Here is a 19,773-nt window from a genome sequence, read left to right as displayed (position 1 = left end):
GCCGCCCCGCGGTGCTGCATCGATGGGGTTCTCGAGTGCCCGTTGTCCTTCCTGCTGCTCACGGTGCTCCTCTCCCGGCCCTCACCCCTGGCTTCTCCCCGCCGCTGGTTGCGGCCACGTGCGGTTGTGATGTTTCTGACCGTGTTCTGCTGGTCGGGTTGGCTGTGGTGGCTCTCGGGGCCTGGATTCGATGCTCTCAGTGGCCTTTTCCAATGGTTGTGGTTCTATGAAAATGCTTTGGGTCGCATCGCGGAGGAAGGATGGACTGACTGCTTTCTGGCAGATGTATGTCAGGCACGTGGACGTGCTGAAATGCATTGTGTGCATGCTTGGGTTCAGCTTTGGAGGTATCCAGGTTGCACTGGAGTGTGCCATCTATGAATTAATTCCTCTGAAGGATCATCTTTCACAGAATCATAGAATGGCCTGGGTTGAAAAGGAGCACAATGCTCAGCCAGTTCCAACCCCCTGCTGTGTGCAGGGTCACCAACCACCAGCCCAGCCTCCCCAGAGCCACATTCAGCCTGGCCTTGAATGCCTCCAGGGATGGGGCATCCACAACCTTTGCTCCTGGTTGGTTTATAGCACTGTCACAGTCATTGTCAATGTTCTTATGCTCTTCTTTGCAGACATTGTGCCTTGTGCCACCTCCTTCCAGCAGTGCTCAAGTATAGGCAACAAAGGCTGCTTGTCAGCAGCTCTCAAAGACCAAGAACAGCATTTGCAGTTCATGCTGTCATTTGGACAGCCCAGAGTAGTTTCAGGATGAATTGTTCCTCGTGCCATCAGTAGGACAACACACAGAAACGTGTGCCCTGCAAATTGCCCTGTCCTGCTGGTGTGCAGGCAGCATTCAGGGAAATGTGTCATGTTTACTTTGCGTGCTTTGTTGATCCTTGCTCTTAAGTAATGGCAGTGATGCAGAAGTGCCATGAGTGTGACAATTTGTTATAATTAATATGAAATCTCATGATGTTAGGTTGTGGAGAAAATAACTGCCCTATGATGTTGCTTGGCATTGGCTTGCCAAAGAAAAGCTTGAAAAAGAAAATGTATGCAGTTTGGAGGTGATGAGCATGGCTGTCATTAGGACAGGATTCTGATACTGCAGCTGAAAAGGACAGGATGTGTGAATGCACCCAAGTTGCTGAGGACTAAAAAAGGTGTTTTGTTTTTAAATCAGCCTGATCTCTGATGTCTCTGTGCGTAACCTGTAAGCTCTACGGATCACACAGAATTTCTAACAGTCTTCTGTCATCTTGCTTCTTACCGTGACGTCAAAGTCGTTTGAGATGGAGGTGTTCTAGGCAGTAGGATCAAGAAGTGTGGTAAGCATGTGAGTCTCAGCAAAGGGAACTTTTTTTGGATTCACTTTTTCGTATACGCCATTGCCAGTAACAAGTGTATGGAAAAGTTCATCACAGCGTACAGAGATGGTAATTTGACATTGGTTAGCAACATTATTTTTGTTTTTCTGTGCTTCTGTCATCCAGAATGATGTGAAATGCCAGTTCAGTGTAGCTGGGGCAAAGCAGGACAGCAGGGTCCATTCCTGTGGGCACAGCAGTGTGCTGACCCCCATGGTTCCCTTGTGCCAAGTGGGTTTCCAGCTGACCCTGCTATCTCTCTAGGCAAGCTAGCAGCCCATGAGTGCTATGTGGAGTCCTTTTTCCTGTGCTGTTTGTTCTATGGCCTGCCTAGATATGAAGGGCATGTTTATCTTTGAGACACATTAAACAGCTGCAAAATGGAATTGGCAGAACGTGCTTTTTGGCCTGGCCAAGTGATGGCCTGCTATGTTCTTGAGAGCATGGTGTGACACAGCACTTGTGCTCTAATTAGAAGCCCAGAGTTGCAAGCAGCACAGAACAACTGCAGCTCTGTGTGGAGTCAGAGGGGAAGTGATGATACTTGCCCTTGCATTGAGTGAGACACTGCTGTCAGTGCAGATGAGAGTCCTGAGAGTCCTTTCCTCTCCAACTTGAGTAGCTCATGACACGCCGTGTGCCTGCTGATGGAAGCCAGCTAGCTGAGACTGTTGAGCTCCAGGCTGTGTACTGCATTGGCCTGATTTTAACAAACCAACTGGAGGTTGCCTCTGATACAAACAGAATGCTGCGGATCCTCCTTCCCTTTTTCCCCCACCCAAAAACTATTTATTTCCTTCATTCCGTCCAGGTGAAATGCCTCTGGGGTGGAGTTGATCTGTGCCACGCAGGCGTAGTGGTAAGCACATCTTAATCTGACAGTGCAAAGGACCACGATAACTGCTGGTGCTCCAGCCAATGGAAGAGTTATTTTGCATCAGGGTGTAAAGACCTCCCTGTGATTTCAGAGCACAGCAATTAGGAGTCCCCAGGCTGGTGGTGATGTGTAGTCCTTTGATAGAGAAAAGGGAACTGGGGGGATGAAAGCACCCCTTTGAGCAATCTCCTGAACAGCTCTTTGCTATTTCCCCAATTCTCAGCAGGCTGCAGATGTTTGTGAATATCTATGAAAATCTCCCAGTCCTTTTGCAAGGCATGGAAGTGATCTTGTGCATCTTGGAGCACAACAAGGGTCCTGTTGGGAAGGGTCCTGGAAGAGTGTGGGGCCCAGAGGCTTTTTATGTGGACTGTATGATTTAAAGGGTGTTTGTTCAGCTCTGGGATTTCTGTGGTTTTGTTTTTCTTACGATTTTCTTTGTTTTGAATTGTTTTAGTTATTTTTTTTTCTTCCCCCCTCTGATTACCGTATCACTGTAATCTTTAATTTGAAAGATGAAGAAGTAAAACCCATGAGCTGGATACGGTCACTTTCTGTCCTATGTTCCCAAAACCGGAGGTGACGAGAACTGATTGTGTGCTCTGTTTTCTGTGTTAACCAGAAGTCCAAGAAAGGAGCATGGACCAACCCAGTGGCAGGAGTTTCATGCAAGTTCTTTGTGAGAAATACAGCCCTGAGAACTTCCCGTATCGCCGTGGTCCTGGTATGGGTGTGCACGTCCCAGCAACTCCACAGGGCTCACCTATGAAAGGTATGTGTCAGTGGGAACAGTTTCCTGGTTGTTTTTGCTTATGTTGAATGAAGAATTGCCCAGAAGAAGAAATGTCCTTCTGTGTTACGGTGTGTTTCTTACTAAAAGGTGGGAGACTGGACTAGCAGAGACTGAAAGCAGATTGAGTGCATAAAGGTTGCTGTAAAAATGAACTGAATTTCCCCCTGCCAGCACAGCAGAATCAGAATCTTTTCAATGAGAGATGGAACGAAGGTTCTGTGCAGCACTGAGTTCTGGGGGCTTAGCAGTCCCTGCAGCTTAGTTTTGATTAGCCTAATGATATTAACTGCTCTGCTAGTGGCTGGAATGATACAAAAGTGCTTGATCTGTATTTGAGGTTGTTCCACATGCGGTGCCATCAGCTCATTTTGGTGCCTGTGGGTACAGAGGGAGTCCAGTGCACACAGGACTGTATATCAAGCCAGGTGCTGAGCTGTGGAATCTCCAGCGAGGCTTCTTTTGTGCCTCAAGAGGGTTTGTTGTTTGCTTTGGTTCTCGTCTCAAGGCATCAGCTGATCTCTGAGCATGCTTTTGCTGAACTGCAGGAGAAATCCCTCTCCTTTGCTTCTGACTGTACTGCCTGAAGGCAATATCAAGACAGACGTGTGTCTGAAGTGCTGTGCTGCTTATGTACGTCCTTCGGTCTTCTGCACTGCAGAATCTGTGTTGCTATTTCATGCTCTTTGAGCTGGGTTAGTTTGATGCCCTTTAGTCTTCCCTCAAGCTCTGATGTTTGCATTCGTTTCTCTGTTTATACAGATGGCTCTGAGGTGCCCGTTTATCCCACCGACCTGCTGCCTCTTTGTATAACCTCTTGCCCATCTTTGGTTGTGAGTTTAGTTTAAATTTCCGTCAGGTCAATTTGTGCCATAACCAGCCCCAAGGGGGAAAATAGGCACGGAAAAGAGCTGGATGGGATGTACAGTAACTGATTGTGACAGAGGAGAAAAAAAAGGGCCTGAGGTTAGTTAAGGATAAAACATACAGCATGTCACTCAATATTAACACAAACAGAAAATCAGCCCAATGGAATCTTCAGCCAGTGCCCTCTCTGCTGCGTGCCAGCACACGCCTACCTGAGTTGTTTGGGAGATGAAGACAAGGCACTTGGGCCTTCAGATGTGATCAAGGCGTGACCTACGTGTCCATCACAACTAATCCCCACAGTACAACGCTGTCCTTTAAAAAAGGCAAGTGGTAGTGAGCCAAGAAACTGGAAATCTCCAATCACTCCGACTGCTGTCTGCTGTTAGAAGCCCTGTCTGGCCATGCAGCTGTCGAGTATGAAGGACACAGAAAAAGGGCCATCTCTTTGGTAAAACCTTGTTAAATTTTGCTATTCAGCAGAGATGAGAGAATGCTGTATGGGGAAGAGAGTAAGGCTGATGGCTTGGGCTGCCTTAATGGGGATTTCTTGGATCAAAGAGGTTTCCTGTGACAAATGCATAGCTTTTTAGTTTGTCATGGTTTGGCCTTAGCAAATAGGCCATGACAGTGCTCTAAGTCCTTGTCTGCAAAATAGCTGAGAATGTTTACCTGCGTGAGATGAGATGAGAGCAAAACTGAAGCTGAAGGCAGAGCAGAGACTGAAGCTCTTCCAGGTTGTAGGATCACGCACGTTGTTGAAAAGGAAGAGCTTAAAAAAGAAGTGTTTAAATATACCCTTGGCTCATGTAGGCTAAGCACAAGAGGATAAGGGGGCCTGGCTCTGTGCAGCTGATACTCCAGCTACTGCTGTTTCCTATCTGCAGTAGCAGATGCCTGAGGAGGAGTGTAAGTTCAGGCCAAAACTGGCTGTCGAGTCCAAGGGACTGTCCTAGCTGCTGTGCTGTGGGCAGAAAGTAATGCTGTAACTGAAGAGCTTTGATACTGTGGGATGTGTCATGTGTAGATGCAAGAAAACGTCTTGATTTATGTTGCTCATCTGTCATGTGAACCAGCTTATCCCAATATCTCTTAAGTATGTGTAAATCGTGGCATTTGGGGCAGATCATTGCCTCGTGGTGAATTTCACACCTCGTTTGCGTTCGCTGAGATGGAGGTGTTGTTGTTTGTACCAAAGGCATCTGGTGCTGACCATAGGGCATCTTTTCTTTCACCCTTTCAGATCGTCTCAACCTTCCAAGCGTGCTGGTGCTGAACAGCTGTGGCATAACCTGTGCAGGGGATGAGAACGAGATCGCTGCCTTCTGTGCTCACGTCTCTGAACTTGATCTTTCTGACAATAAACTGGAAGACTGGCACGAGGTAGGATGGTCGTGTGTGCGTCTCCCTAATGGCCTTGGTGGCTGCTATAATGAATACATACGCATCACGGGTTGTAAGAGTACTTCATTCATTTGAAGGAGAGAAATTTCTGTTTACTTTGTGAGTTCTTACTCATTTTTTGAAGATGATGCTTATTTAGTTTGACAGCTCGAGAGCCATAAATGTGATAAATTTAATCCGTTCGGGCACTTGACTCCATTTTCTTCTTGACTTATGATCTTGGCCTGTGGGTGACAAATGTATATTTTTTTTATTGTGCAGAGCACTGGAACTGGCATTTCAAAAGTCAAGAGGTTAATGAGCAGTGTGGTTTTCAACAGAGTAAGAGCAGAGGAGGTCTGAGGAGCTGGAGTTAATTCCCAGCTTTGCTACCAAATCTATAATGCTGGGCAAAATATTTCTTCTCTCTCCTCTTTTGTTTTGGCATCTGCAAAACAGGTTTAATAACATCTACATCAAAGGACGCTTCTGAAGCCTCGTTAATTAGCACTGAATGCTGCTGTGAAATGCTCTGAAGTGCTTGGCTGAAATATGCTAGAAAAATGCAATGTAACATGAGTAAAATAATTGCAATCTGTTGTTGTTCCTCACTGGCTTTTGGTCTGCTTTTAACTCAGTGTTTAGTGTTTAAACACAAAGGACAAGTAATGTAAAGGTATTTTATTTCCATCACATTAAGCTCCTGTATCTTTGAACAGGTAGCAGAGCCAGTGTGTGCAGAAGTGCTGCTGCTCTGTTACTGGAGTTGCCAGAACTGGAGATAGGTTTCCTTGTTCCTTCCTTACTGACCCAAAAGGTGGAGAGGAGAGAGAGCTTAGTCTTGTCTGTTGAGATCGGAGCCGGGGAAGATGATTTTATACTGAAGACATCCCTGTTATGAGCTGGGTCAGTGCCTTGCTGTCCTGTGACCCACAGAAGCCTCATCCCACAGCAATGAGCTGCCTTCCTGCTCCCAGTTCTCCTCCCTGTCAGACTTTGAGCAGCTGGGGCTGCTGCACACCCACATGTCACACGAGCTGCATGTCTCACACGCTGCCCTTTCGTCTGTCTGCTTAGGCTGCCCCTGGACAGCACCATTTGCTGGCCTCTGGGTGAACCACAGTAAAGCAGGAAATGAAAGGTTTTCCTTCTACTTTGGCCCCTTCTTCTAAGACCGGATTAAGTTTTCTTAGCCTGTCTCCAGCACACAAATATCTAATCAGCTCTCACAAACTGCCAGAGATGGGGATTCCAGATGTCCAGCTAGCTAATAACCTCTTAATCTAAACCACGTCACATAAATCTGCCATGCTCAAGATAAGGCAATTGCTGGTGCCCTGTACACAGCAGGCATGGAGGAGCATTTGCTGCTGCTCCCTTTGTGACACCCTTTTCTACCCACATATGAACTCTCCTGTCTGCTTTTCCAACCTTAGGATAATATTAAAAAAATCCAGTTACTTCTATTTCTCATTGCAGGCCATTTTTGTTCTAAATCCCATATTGTCTTTCTTGCTTTGATGTCCTTCCAGTTTGACTGTTTCATTCTTAAAGCTTGTAGTGCCCAAAACATGACATCACCCTAGCTGAGGCTTCACCAGCTCAAAGTGAGGCAGAGTAATTCCTTTAGCATCACGTATGGAACACATGAATTACAGATTTGCAAGTGATTGTTGTCCTTTGCTAGCAATTGCACTGTGTTGTTGACCTGTGTATGTCATGGTCTTCCCAAATCTCTCCCATCCCAGTTGCTTTGTGGAGTGGAGCTCTCCAGCGAGGTGTTTTCTTACTCCTTGCTGTGTTATCAATGATTTTCCTTTTTCCACTGTTGGTGCCTTGTCCATCCTTGCAATGAACTTGCACCTTTTGGCCTTGGCCCATGTGCATGCTGGCAGTCCTTCCCACCTCGGTATCAGGCACAGAATAAGAAAGCACAGAGTGTTCAACTATTCTGCTCACTTGTAATATAACGAGTGGCATTCTGCAGGAGGATGCCCTCGTGGTGTCTGCTGGTTTTGTACTGAACTCGTAACTTAGAGCAATATTCCAGGGGCTGTTCAAAGCCCTTTGCTTGCTGATGTGACCAGCGTGCAGATGGCCTCGGAGGCTGACATTCCATTATGTGACTTGTCACTGAGTCACTTACTCAGTCAGAGAGAAAAATTAGATTGACGTGATGTGTTCTTTACAAATTGGTGCTGCCTGGTTGTTCTGTTCACTTAATCATTTTTAGGTGACCACAAATTGACCACGTTAGTAACCTTTCCCCATATCTTTCTGTGTATTGGTGAGGTTCAGGTCAGCACCTACCCTGATCCCATGATCTGTTATGTATGCTGCACGCCAGAGCTGTACCCTGTTGCCTTTGTTTTTCCTTCTTTCTGCATCTTCCTCACCTCTCTGCTACCATGCCCTCAGCACGTGATACACACAGAGAAAGCAAGGAGCCCCAAGCAGAGGTACCCAGCATTTGGATCTATTGCAGGAAGGCTGCTGCTTGCAGAGTAATGGAATCAAATATGGAATTCACTGTGTGTGTACAATGAGCTTCTGGCAAAACGGTCAAGTCTGTGCCTAGTGGGGAGCAGTGGGAAGCTGAGCGAGTGGTTGGTGATGGCAGGAACTCAGGAGATGTGCCCATGACTGCCCTGCTGAAAGTGGGGATGACAGCATTCAGAGCTGCAGCCCCAGAACTGTGCTGGGGCATTCAGGTGGATTTTATGACCTCTCCCCAGAGACTTTCTTTCTTTCTCTTATCAAGCTGCCCAGAGATTGTAATTAATTGAACCATTGAGGCGAAGGAACAATTAACCAATCAAACCAGATCAGTGAATAGCTGGAGTATGAATTTCAGGTAGTTATCCACAAGCCTAATTTCAGCCCCCCCATATAATTTCCCTGAGCCTCATGGACATACCAAAGGGGCTCCTTTCAGGAGATGGGATATTATTGCACGAGGTCTGATTACTGCCTGATACACATCTTTCTTTCTCTTTTTGTTTTCTTCTTTTTTTCCCTCCTCACTTAGGTCAGTAAAATTGTGTCCAACGTTCCCCACTTGGAGTTTCTAAACTTGAGTTCCAATCCTCTCAGTTTGTCCGTTCTAGAGAGAAGGTGTGCTGGGTCCTTCGCTGGCGTCCGCAAACTTGTGCTCAACAACAGCAAAGCTTCCTGGGAAACAGTCCACACAATCCTGCAGGAGTTACCTGAGTAAGCACTGGGCAGAGAATGGGGTGCTCACTGCACACAGCTCAAGGCTGTCCTAATAACTAATGTGGTGAGGAATGAATGGGGTGTGAGGAATTGAATGTCATAAGTAGAAGAATATGGAATTTCTTTTTTGAGAGCTTGGGAACTGGCCAGGTGAAGGCTTGACAACAGCTTAAAAGCTGAACTTGTGCAATGCTCCAAAGCCCACCAAGGCTGCTTTTCCACATCCAAATACTAGCACTGAGAGATGGATAATGATCCCGACAATGCAGGACGTGACTCACTGCAGAATGAATGGTGCAGTGCATACCTGCACTAATAGCTTTTGAATGGGATGTAAATCGGAGGGTCTGGCCACTAGTCAACTAATATTTCATCATGCTTTTCTGTGCAAATGAGTTTGTTGATTTCTGTGGCTTGGCCATGGTCCACCTTGGCAGTGGCATTCAGTTTCCCCGGATGTCCTCGGTGGCTTCAGTTTGATACCAGATTCCTCCTTGCACAGTTTTGTAAGCAGGGATGATGGTAGCAGTGTATCCCCTGTGACCTGTGTGTGTATAACAGGAATTAGAGGAGTGAGCATACCTGTCTGAAAACTTAGTGAGACCTCTTTTCTTGAATAGGAGACTTTGGCAGAACCGGCGAGGCGGGGAGAAGCATCATATATATATTGTACCTCATTAAATTAAGTGCTGAGCACTGAGAGCAAGTACCAGTCACCACTGGAGCTGGGCTGGTGGCTCATCAGGCACAAATGTGGAGCATCATCCCAAACGATCTGTTAGAGAAGTTGTACAGCTGAAAGTATTTGGGGGTCTAGGGGGAGGTGTAGAGCTGTGGATGAAGCTTACAAATGGGAGCAGAGCAGAGTAGCTGAAACACTCCATTAGGAGTGCTCCAGAGGGCCTCTCTGTGCTGAGGTTTCAAATCGAGTAGGAGCCATTAAAGAGAGTTGTGTTAAAGCAGTGTGTGTGTCCCTGCACCCCAGGTGGTCATCATTTCACAGAACGTGTTAAGATGATGATGTGATCTTTCTTCCCCATGCAGCTTGGAGGAGCTCTTCCTGTGCCTTAACGACTACGAAACAGTGTCTTGTTCTCCAGTTTGCTGTCAGTCTCTCAAATTACTCCACATAACTGACAATAATCTTCAAGACTGGACTGAAATTCGAAAATTGGGAATTATGTTTCCATCTCTGGACACACTTATTCTGGCTAACAACAACCTCACCACCATCGAAGAGTCAGAAGATTCCCTCGCAAGGCTGTTCCCCAACTTGCGATCCATCAATTTGCACAAGTCAGGTGAGCGCCCTGAAGTGGTGCACTTTTTGTGATGGCAATTGATCAGAATGTTACCTCTTGAGAAGGTGAAAAACACACTTGGAGCTGCTTGAAACTTAAGCCTGAGGGTTGGTTGCTTCCTAGGCTGCATTAGCAGTAAGCTGCAGTCAGCATTGCGTCCTGCAAAGAGTGAGAGAAGACAGCAGGAGCCTAAATCTTCTGGATGGTTCTGGTGCTGTGGCAGAGATGAAAATGGCCACTTATCTTTGGCCCAGTCTGTCCTGCCAGATAACCTGAAGCACACTGAGCTGAGGAATGCAGTGTTAGTGAAGGAAAACAAGCAGGAAGTGCATTTGTTTATTTCTGTTGGCTTTACCTTTTTGTGGTCAGTCATTACCTAGGTGATGAGCCAGAGGAAAGTGGACTGGTAGTTACTCCAAGTGAGCTGGTGAAGGGCTGTTTTTGTTAGCAGTTTCCTTCCATTTCCTGACCCTGCCTCGGGCAATTCTGAGGAAGGATAAATAAGTGTCTGACAGTGGAGAGGATGAAAGAGTCCCATTTGCCTTTGCATCTCTGTGTTTTATCTTGGGTGGAACGAGCACAAGTGTAGGTGTGTGGTGTGTAAGGGTCAAGTGTACACGAGCCTAAGCTGTCTGTCACCTGTCCTCAGATATCAGAAGAACACCACAAGTTTTGCTCGAGGCTGTTTTATACTTCAGCCCCTGGGATTTTTCAGCAAGTAAATTGGAGTACTGGGAAGTGGAGAGGAGGCTGCAGGGCAGGCTGGGAGGGCTGTGACACGCTGGTGAGACAGCACGTCTGCCACATGTTCAGCTGCAAAACTACTTAATGCATCATCATCTTTTGTTCTCTGCAGCCTTAAATGCTGTGTGAGCAATAGCTAAGTCTTAAGCCTGGGTGGAAGGCACTTCGTTAACGTGCTTTGCAGTGTAAGCATCAAAGAATCCTCATAAGAAAGGCTTAAACCTAACCAAAGGAAGCAAAGCCTGCTCACCTGGGTTTGAAAGCTCTATCTCACCGAGGAGCAAGTGCTCCTGTGATAAGTGTTGGCAATTTTGATTCCAAGTATTTGAGATCTTGGGATTCTGCGTTGATTTTTGTGGCTTGTGAACTGATAGTTGAATAGAGCCCAGAAGTCCCAAGGAGTGTGTTAGAAAAAATGACAAGGCAGAGACCGCTGTAAAAGCTAAGCTCCCAATCACCTGTATAGAGCATCTTTCCAGACTGGTACAACAGCATGGGGGAATTAAAACTACTCTGTCTTGCAAGCGAGTGAAAGAGGTGTTTTCAGTGTGTCATGAGCAAGCTGACTTCCAGAGAAACTTCAGTAGACACTTGCCTGTCACATACGTTGTTTGCCTATGTTTGGTAGTCTCGGATACATTATGTATTATCTGTGTGTGTGTAAGCAAATCTTCTCTTCTGAGCAGGTCTGCATTGCTGGGAAGACATTGACAAGTTAAATTCTTTTCCCAAGCTCGAGGAAGTGAAATTGCTAGGAATCCCTTTGCTGCAGTCCTACACCACTGAGGAGCGCAGGAAGCTGCTAATAGCCAGGTCTGTTGTTTGGCTCTCCTATGCAGACTTGTTATGTGACAGTGAGTGGCTGGGAGCTGGTAATTGGAGGATGAGGCTGCTAGGAGATGGAGTTCTGTATGAATTCACTACTTTGAAAGACTGGAGGTTTTGTTGTTGGTTTTTTTTTGGGGGTGGAGAGGGGGAGGGTGGGTGTTTCTGTTTGGGAAAGAGGAATAGAAACCTGTATTCCTAACTGAAAACATTCTTGGGAATGCAGAGAAGTATGTTTTCAGCAATGCATGCATATGGTGAAATGGGAGTGTTTAGTTCTGAATGCACTTAAAAACTGCATTCCCTTTCTCCTGGGGGCAGCAATCTCCTGATGGTAACCTTATGGCACATAGCTTTTGGGGGTGACTGCCTCATCGGTGACCCTTATTTGGGTTTCTTTTCTCACTGACTGTGCTTTTTGGTGTCTGCAAGCAGGTTGCCATCTATCATCAAGCTCAACGGGAGCATTGTTGGGGATGGGGAGCGAGAGGACTCGGAGCGATTCTTCATCCGGTATTACATGGAGTTCCCAGAGGAGGAAGTCCCATTCAGGTATGAAGCCTTTGTCTTGGAATGGAGAACTGGGAGTGAAAAGGCAGTGAGGCCAAAGTGAAGGCAAACAAAGAGCTGATGTTACATGGGAAATCCGGGCTAGCTGGTCCGTGAAAAACACGCTCTTCACCTCTCTCCTGTCTTGCCACCTTCGTTCTGTGTGAGTTGATGCTGTTACATTAGAGTGTTGTCTGATGACTTGTAGAATCACTCCTGAGTGAAATTTGGTCTTAAAGTGTCTGTGTCAAGTGCCATTAAACAACGTGACTGTTAAGTTCATGATCTTCATTGCTTCCTGGACTCCCAGAGCTGGCTTCATAATCTACCTGTGCTTGTGAGTCCCCAGAAGTCAGTTCAGATCGTGCTCTCTGGTGCCAGGCCAGGGCATCTAATTCTCTTGGCCATCTGGTGTGTGGAACGAGCCTGGCGATGGGAAGCTGTCCCCTCACTTTGAAGCTCACAAATGGAAAATTTGATGGCTTTTTCTTGCCAGAAAGTATGCCCAATGACCTGTTAATCTTAGTAAACTAATGAACTTTGACAGATGTTGCTCAGTCTCTATGTTCTCTACGCTGGCATCTACTTACTGCTTCTTAATGGGCTGAGGAAGGATCGTGGAGTGCCCAGCCACTGCACTGATGTGCCTTGTAGCCCATGACTCTCATGAGCTTTCCAAACAGCGAAGCTTCACAGCTCTTTCTTTACAGAAAACAGGACAAGAGTGACTGTGTGTGAGAGCTGGATGGGAGGCAGATAGAGGTAGGGACAAAGCGAAGAATTGAAATGTAAAGAGATGGCAGAGATGTGAGCAGCATCTGGTAAGTGTTTACACTGATCAGTCAGTGTTTCCCTTAGATTAACTTGCAGGTGAAACTGCCTCTTGTTTTTTGGAAGAGCTGTGTGTGTATGGCCTGCCAATACAGAGAGTACATCAGAAGGTTGGAATGGGGAATTGAGGGCAGGATGGTTTGTACGAATACTGATGAGTCCAGCAATGCTGGTATTTGCTAAAGGCATGCTGGGTCAGTTCAGAGGCGAAGGGCAGCAGTGCAGTCAGGGAGATGAGACTGAGAACAAGTCCTGGCTTGTAATTTAAGGAACTCTCTAAGCAGAAAAATTGAAACAAATGTTGGAAGTGATAGCAGCACAAGCAAAAAATGCAGGGGAGAGGAAGGAGGAGGTGGGAGAGGACTGTAAGCTCGTGGTTCTGCTCCTAGAATGGGTTTTTCTCAATAACATCTTATTTCTACGAAAATTGTTGTAGTTCTCGGTGTTCGTGGCTCCAGAAGGAAGGAAGAGCAGGGTGACCAGGTGCAATGGCAAACAGGCTCAGGGTGCCTGGAGAAGGTAGCTGGGAGAAGGCAAAGAAAGCCTTTGGGCTGGAATTGATTTTTCAGGTACAGACTGAAGAAGGAAGGTAAAGTTTGAGCAGCCCTTTGATTGTAGTGGAACAGATGTGATGCTCTGAGCTCAGAAAGAAGGGTTTGGGCAGCAGAGGGAAGACAAATAGGTGACAGGCTCTGATGTTGTTCCTGCTTGTTGTTCTGGATTTGTGTCTGCAGGCACTACAGTGACAGGAGCCTTGTGTGTCTGGGAGCAATGTGCTGTGGAGGAGTTGGCTCAGTGAATAGTGCCAGGAACTCATGAAGCATATTGTGGCCATGTAAGAAGTTACTAATATCTCACCTGTCTGGTGAGGCTGGGCTTATCTTGAACAGCATGTTAACTGTATGCCTCTGCAGCAAGACACGGCAGAAATCTGCCTTCAGTTCCTTAACCTTTAAACACTATTAAAGCCCTTTCCTCAGTCAATGGGCTCATTGTCTGAATCCCTTCATCTGTGCAGCGTATCCAAGAGACTTGTGCAGCCACTGAAGGGGGTTATTCTGTTCTGGAGGAGCTGTTCCACTACACTGTATTTTGTAATGAGGCTGCAGATGGCTGAGAGCATCCCTCATGCCTGGGTTCAGTTCCTGAACCTGAGCACAGCAGCCCTCGCAGCCCAGAGAGCTGCCATTCTTTGCAGAAGGATTTTGTGTATGTGTTTTTTTTTTTGCTGGACCTTCTTCCCCTTTGCTCCAGATCTGGTGTGGTCTCTCTGAAGGTGATTTGTAATTAGAATCAAATGAGGACATATGCATGTTGTTGCAGGGGGCATAGCATCTGCATTGCAGTGCAGCCTCAAGTGGAGGGAGACAACAGCAATGCATGGAAAATGCACCAGTGTAAGCAGCCCCCCCTCCAGGCTGTCAAGGCACAGTATGCAATAAACAAACAGTGAGTTCTGTCCCAGTAAACTTCCCAATTTGTGTTGTTCCTCCTCTCAAGCTGCAGCTTGAAAGGATTGCAGAAGGAGTGAAATGGACAGAAATAATCTTTCTCTGTGGATGACGTGAGTTAGAAAGGAGTGCTGAGTGTACAATCCAATATTGGCTTGTTTCTGGAGTGACGTTGTTGTGTCTGTGGGTTTTTAATGAGTCCTCTGCTCTGGTCTGCTGTTTATCTGCAGAATATCAGAGGCACTTGTAGCCAGGCTCCTTTCTCCAGCATCCTCTGCTCTGGCAGCCAGCGCCTGCCAGGCTGCAAGGGACGATTAAGGGAGTCTCCAGGGTGCCAATTAGCAGGGTACCAAATTGTGCCTTTGTCTCTATCGATCAGAGGGGATCCAGTCTTCCACAGAATGGCCAGGGTTGGAAGGGACATCCAGGATCATGAATCTCCAACCCCCCCTGCCACATGCAGGGCCACCAACCAACTCCCAACTTTCAGTACAGACTGCAGTGAGTGTATGAGGAGCATGCTGCAAAGCTTGTTCAGCCTTCTCATGATGCAAGAAAATGAAAGGCAACTTTATATATTCACAACATGCATTTGGGTAATCCTAGCCCATTTGAGCTACTTCTCCCTCTCAGCCTGCTGGAGCTTTGTCCCTCTTATTGTACTCTGTACACCACCAGCCTGCGGACTGAGCACTGTGAGGATTTCCTTGCCATCAGTGATACACTTGTGCTTGCTGCAGGCATAGCCCAGCAGGTAAAGTATGGGGAGCACGTCGTCTCCTCCCGGCACTAATGGCTTTTCTAAAGCAGCCCGATGGTATCGGCCAGGTGACTGTGAGAGCAGGGCACCAGCCTGCATTTGGACACTCAGCCCTGGTGAAGGCCCATTTTGTCTGTGAGACAAGGGAAATCCTAGTGCCTGGAGGCCCTTGCCTCATTTCCCGGCAGACAGAGGGGCTGCTGTTCTCCAGGAACGTTCCTGCCTTGAGCAGGACTCCCAGGGGTCACCATCCTGCCAGCACCCGTCATCTCTTGACAGGAGCAGTGACACAGCACCGATCACATTCGGCCTGGGCTCAGATGGGGAACAAAAAGAGCTTTCTGTACAGCACACAGTGGAGGGCCTCTGAAACGTTACCTTTTCTCTGCTTCTCTCAGCCTTTGTCATTTCGATTGCATTATGCGTTGTGCTGCCTTTTTGCCCCTTTCCCAGCCAGGCAAGGGAGGTGCTGCATTCCCAGTGGGAGCAATACCAGCTGAGGGTGGTGGTGGGGGTGAGATGGGCTTTGCACTGCCTGCGTGGTTCCCTGAGCTGGACCTCGGGTAGGAAGGCTAGAGAACTTGCCTTCAAGGGGAAATTGTCAGTGGGACCTTGTGTCAGAGCCCCTGCAGGACTGCTAGCAAAACTCCTGTGTCATCAGAGTGCACTTAAGAGATCGACTGGCAAGAAATGGAGCAGGAGGTGTAGAGTCTTTTGAGTGTATTATCCTCCTTTTCTTCCAAATCCCACTTTAGTCACGGTGTTTCTGGCACTGTAGGATCATGGCATAGAGCAATGCTGCTCAGTTGCCCTCATAGAGCTGTTTTGAGACCAGTCAAGCTGGCTGTCTCAGGAGGGTTCGTGTTGGTGCTGCAGTGTGTCTGGACACCTGAGACAAAGGGACTGGAGTGATGGGCTTTCTGGGTTGTGTTTGCACGTGTTCAGTGCTGTGCTAGAGAAATGGTTTGTGCTCTGTGAAGTGTCAGACTAGCAGAGCAGAAAGCAGACTCCTACCAATCCAGATTTATTCCTGATGGATGTCTGTTTAGGTTGTCTGACTCAAATCAAGGGTGAATTTGCCTCGCATGAGAAAAACACAGCTCCCTAAAGTACCAGAGATGTGGTGAAAAATGGAGAAGAAAGCCTGAGTTGTTTCTTTAGTTGCTGCGGACGCTAAACTGTGCTTTGCAAACTAATAGTGTCCTTGGATGACTGCAACCAAAGTGAGACAACTTGTGAAGAGTATAATGGCCATCTGAGGGATTGTACTGTAACTCTGGACTTGTTTTATCTGCAGGTACCACGAGCTCATCACCAAGTATGGGAAGCTGGAGCCCTTGGCAGTCGTGGATCTTCGGCCGCAGAGCAGTGTGAAGGTGGAGGTTCACTTCCAGGACAAAGTAGAAGAGATGTCAATCCGTCTTGATCAGACTGTGGCAGAACTGAAGAAGCACTTAAAAACTGTGGTGCAGCTGTCAACCAGCAACATGCTGCTCTTCTACTTGGACCAGGAAGCCCCCTTCGGCCCCGAGGAGATGAAGTACAGCTCACGAGCACTGCATTCCTACGGCATTCGGGATGGAGACAAAATCTACGTGGAGCCCAGGATGAAGTAGCCTCTCTCGACCTACACACCCCACACACCCACACACATGCATTTAAGGAGTGTTTGCAAGGTTTTTATTTCGGTTGGTTGGTTGAGGTTTGGTTGTGTTTCTATAGCAGGTAATGGCTTAGCCCGGAGCGAGTGCCCTGATGGCAGAACCATGCCCACCACCCACTGCAGGTGACCTCGAGGTGACAGCTGACTTCAGTGCATGTGTTTCTGTGTGTGCAATACCCCCATGTTTTCTTTGATGCTCCGGTATACTCGTGATTTGGCATGAATGGTCAGTTGTTGAAGCTGAAGAATGCTAGGGCCCGTAAGGGAGAAGATAGCGTGGTGTGGAATTTGACCTATTTATTTTTCTTTCTCTAAAAAACGTGTGTTTTTTTTGGCACCACCAGAGCACCCTAGCTATCCAACTGCAGTTTGAGCGAGCTTGGTTTTCCATCTGGGTGCTGTCTCGTAGCCTTTTGTCACACTCAAGCTCGTTGAAAAGGTCTGAAACAATGTTCAGTTTGAATCAGAGCTCAGGTATTCAGCATTCAGTGCATCCACTTAGCTCCACTGGTTGGTGAGAGCGCACAAGATGAGGGAAAGACAGGGATGTTGTGAGAAAGCAAGGATTTCTTCTAAAAACTCCTGCTTCTAGCCATGCTGTCCTATCATGAGTTTGGAGAAGGTTTGCTTTCTGTGTCCTTGTCACAGTGTCTGCAAGCTGTAGCACTGTCAGCCTGCAGGCAAAGCAAGCCTGGCCCCGTAATTTGGGAAAGGAATTGTGGGTTGGCATTGTGTTGAGGGCTTTTAGGGTAGTGGGTCAGAAACGTGGTGAGGAGTGTGTTCCTCCTTTGGCTAGGAAACATCCCTGCGATGCTGAAAGGTCTTCCAATGAGCACTTAACCTTGTACCGCTGTGTCCCGAAAGTGGAATGGCTGAAATTGCTCTCCTGGGAGGGAGCAAGACTCGAGTTGAAGTTTGTTTGTTGTTGTTGCACCAGAAATGAAACCTGGCACTTTCCCGGGGACCCCTGGCTGCAGGGTCTCCATTTAGGGTCCAAACTAGCAGAATGTGTTGACTCGGATCAGTTTCTTGGACAGCAGGTCCAAAAGCACCTATACCCACGTGTATTGTAAAGCAGGTGTTCACTAGATCCCCCACCCCCATATGCACCTTGTAGGCATTGTGTGCTGCTGCTTAAATTAGCCCCCCTTGTCTAACGCAGCGCAGATTCCTGTGCGATGAAACCCTCAGTCCTTTATATCTCTTGTAAATCAGACGGCCGTTTCGCTTTACTCTGTCCTCCCTTGTTCTTCTGTCATCCTGACAAGCTGAAGACTTTTCAAATTACCTTGTTATAAGCAACTGCATCAAAGTTTCTGAAGCTGTGCAGTGAGGGCTCTGGTTACACGTGAACTCCTGACCGTAATTTTTGAAATGCTCCCTGTCCCCACGTGCACTTTTTTCCCGAGATGCTTTTGTCCACGCCACCAAGCTCCTTTATAGCCTTGGAGTTGTGTATTTCTCTTTATATTTTACTTAGATCGTGGGGTGGGGTAGGATGGGGAGGGGACAAAGTGTTATCTCGTAATCTTCAGGTTCAGGTTGTAGGGACTGTTGAGAGGGGATTAGTTCCGCATCCACAATAAAGATTAAAAATGGGAGGACTTAAGACAAGGTAATTATTTCTGCCTCATCTCCCTGCCAAAACCATCCATCTCCTGGCACCATCGAGACGAGCAATAGTAAATGGAGCAGGAGTCACCATAGGTGGAGTAGAGACTACGGCCATAGCTGCAGGGCCGCAGTCCCCATAAAACACGAGCAGGGAGGTGGTGGCAGTGTATCATAAGATGATGCTTTTATAAGCTACAGCTTTACTGAAGATGTATTTTCCATTTGGGCAGCGAAAGGCATTTTGCTGCCTTATAGCGGAACTCTTAAGCCAACACTTCTGTATGATATATACATAGATATGCATCGGAAAAGTTGTGTTTAATAAGATATTTTGTTATAAAGCAAAGTTTTATGAAGATATGGTTGTTTAATATTAGAAGCCTATTTCTCCCTTTGACCTCCTGTTTAAGTACATCGTCCATCGGTCGCCGCGTTGTCCGAACTAGGCAACCAGTGCAGATGCAAAGGAATCTCTGATCTAATTCTACAGAGCAGTAATTGCCTACATGGATATATTTATGGCATTGTAACTGGTATTAGTGTGATGCTGTAATTACTGACCAGCTTGCTCAGCACAATTAAATGTCTGACTCGCAGAAAGCGAAATAAACAAAGTCCATTAAAGAAGTAAAGGGGATATTGAAGAAGACCCAGCTATGTGCTTGTAGGTTTGTTTCCCTGCTAAGAATTACCCTCATCCACACAGGGAGCAGTGCTGCTGCGCTGGCTAGGAGCTGCCAGTAAGTAATGGCTTTATTTATGGTGGAACTGGAAGATGAACAAAGAGGATTGCTTGTTGCTCGTGATGTGGACACGCGCCGTGTATCACTGGGGATTTGGCATCAGCACCCAAACTGGCTCCTCGGTATGAATGTGTGCCTTGCCACGTCGTTGGGGAAGGTTGTTCCTGGATGATGTTCCCAAGCTGTTCAGGCAGCAGCAGAGCATGCATTGGGTGGAAACGAAAAGCATCGGTTGGCTTCCCAAGGAGAAAGGGCCACATCCAAAAGCCAGGAGGGACCGATGTGTCTACGTGATAGACTTCGAAAAGTAGGATGGAGTGGCACGCAAACAATGCTCCAGGATGTCCCAGACTGGATTGCTTTCCTTTTGTAATACCTGCTGAGGAAGGGTTTTGTGTTTGGGCAATGTTAGTGCTTGCTGGGTCTTGGGGGGACTGAGGGCTCTGAACAGCAGGGGTCTGGGGGCTGGTGGTGGGCAGTGAGAGTGTCCTGAGCTGGGAGGAGGGTCCGTGTCAGTCCATGCAATGCCACGAGGTGCTGCATCCCGCCTTTGTTCACATGCATCTGCTTTAGTGACAGATCCCCAGTTCTGCCCCATTCCTTTAGAAAACAAAATGCAGGCTTGCAAGCTTCTCTAGCTCTTGTGTTCTTTTCTGAGAGTGCTACTTTTGTCAAGAAAAATTTTGTTGTTCATGCATAAAAAATCTGCCGTGGGCAGTCTGCACAGTGGAAGAAGCACCTGGTTCATATGGAATTGGGTAACAGCTATATACCAAAGTTTTGCACGGCTCCGCG

The 19,773-nt window shown here is 47.2% G+C and overlaps 1 protein-coding gene across 4 annotated transcripts in view; it reads left to right on the top strand.

Moving 5' to 3' along the window:
* The window catches only part of TBCEL (tubulin folding cofactor E like), a 20,236-nt gene extending 932 nt beyond the window's left edge, over positions 1-19,304 (top strand). For 2 of the 4 annotated variants that reach the window (XM_003212682.4, XM_010723656.3), the window contains exons 2-8: positions 2,867-3,016; positions 5,145-5,284; positions 8,313-8,494; positions 9,542-9,798; positions 11,229-11,355; positions 11,803-11,919; positions 16,256-19,304. In XM_003212682.4, coding sequence (XP_003212730.1) covers positions 2,884-3,016; positions 5,145-5,284; positions 8,313-8,494; positions 9,542-9,798; positions 11,229-11,355; positions 11,803-11,919; positions 16,256-16,574 — 1,275 coding nt within the window. In that variant the 5' untranslated portion in view covers positions 2,867-2,883 and the 3' untranslated portion in view covers positions 16,575-19,304. Of the gene's footprint in view, positions 1-533; positions 1,329-2,866; positions 3,017-5,144; positions 5,285-8,312; positions 8,495-9,541; positions 9,799-11,228; positions 11,356-11,802; positions 11,920-16,255 lie in introns of those variants that run through there. The other 2 variants (XM_010723655.3, XM_019623028.2) reach the window with 2 other exon arrangements.
* The last annotated feature ends 469 nt before the right edge of the window (positions 19,305-19,773 follow it).

Source organism: Meleagris gallopavo, chromosome 26 (genome assembly GCF_000146605.3).
Source record: "Meleagris gallopavo isolate NT-WF06-2002-E0010 breed Aviagen turkey brand Nicholas breeding stock chromosome 26, Turkey_5.1, whole genome shotgun sequence".
NCBI lineage: Eukaryota > Metazoa > Chordata > Aves > Galliformes > Phasianidae > Meleagris > Meleagris gallopavo.
This window is presented reverse-complemented; position numbering and strand designations above follow the sequence as displayed.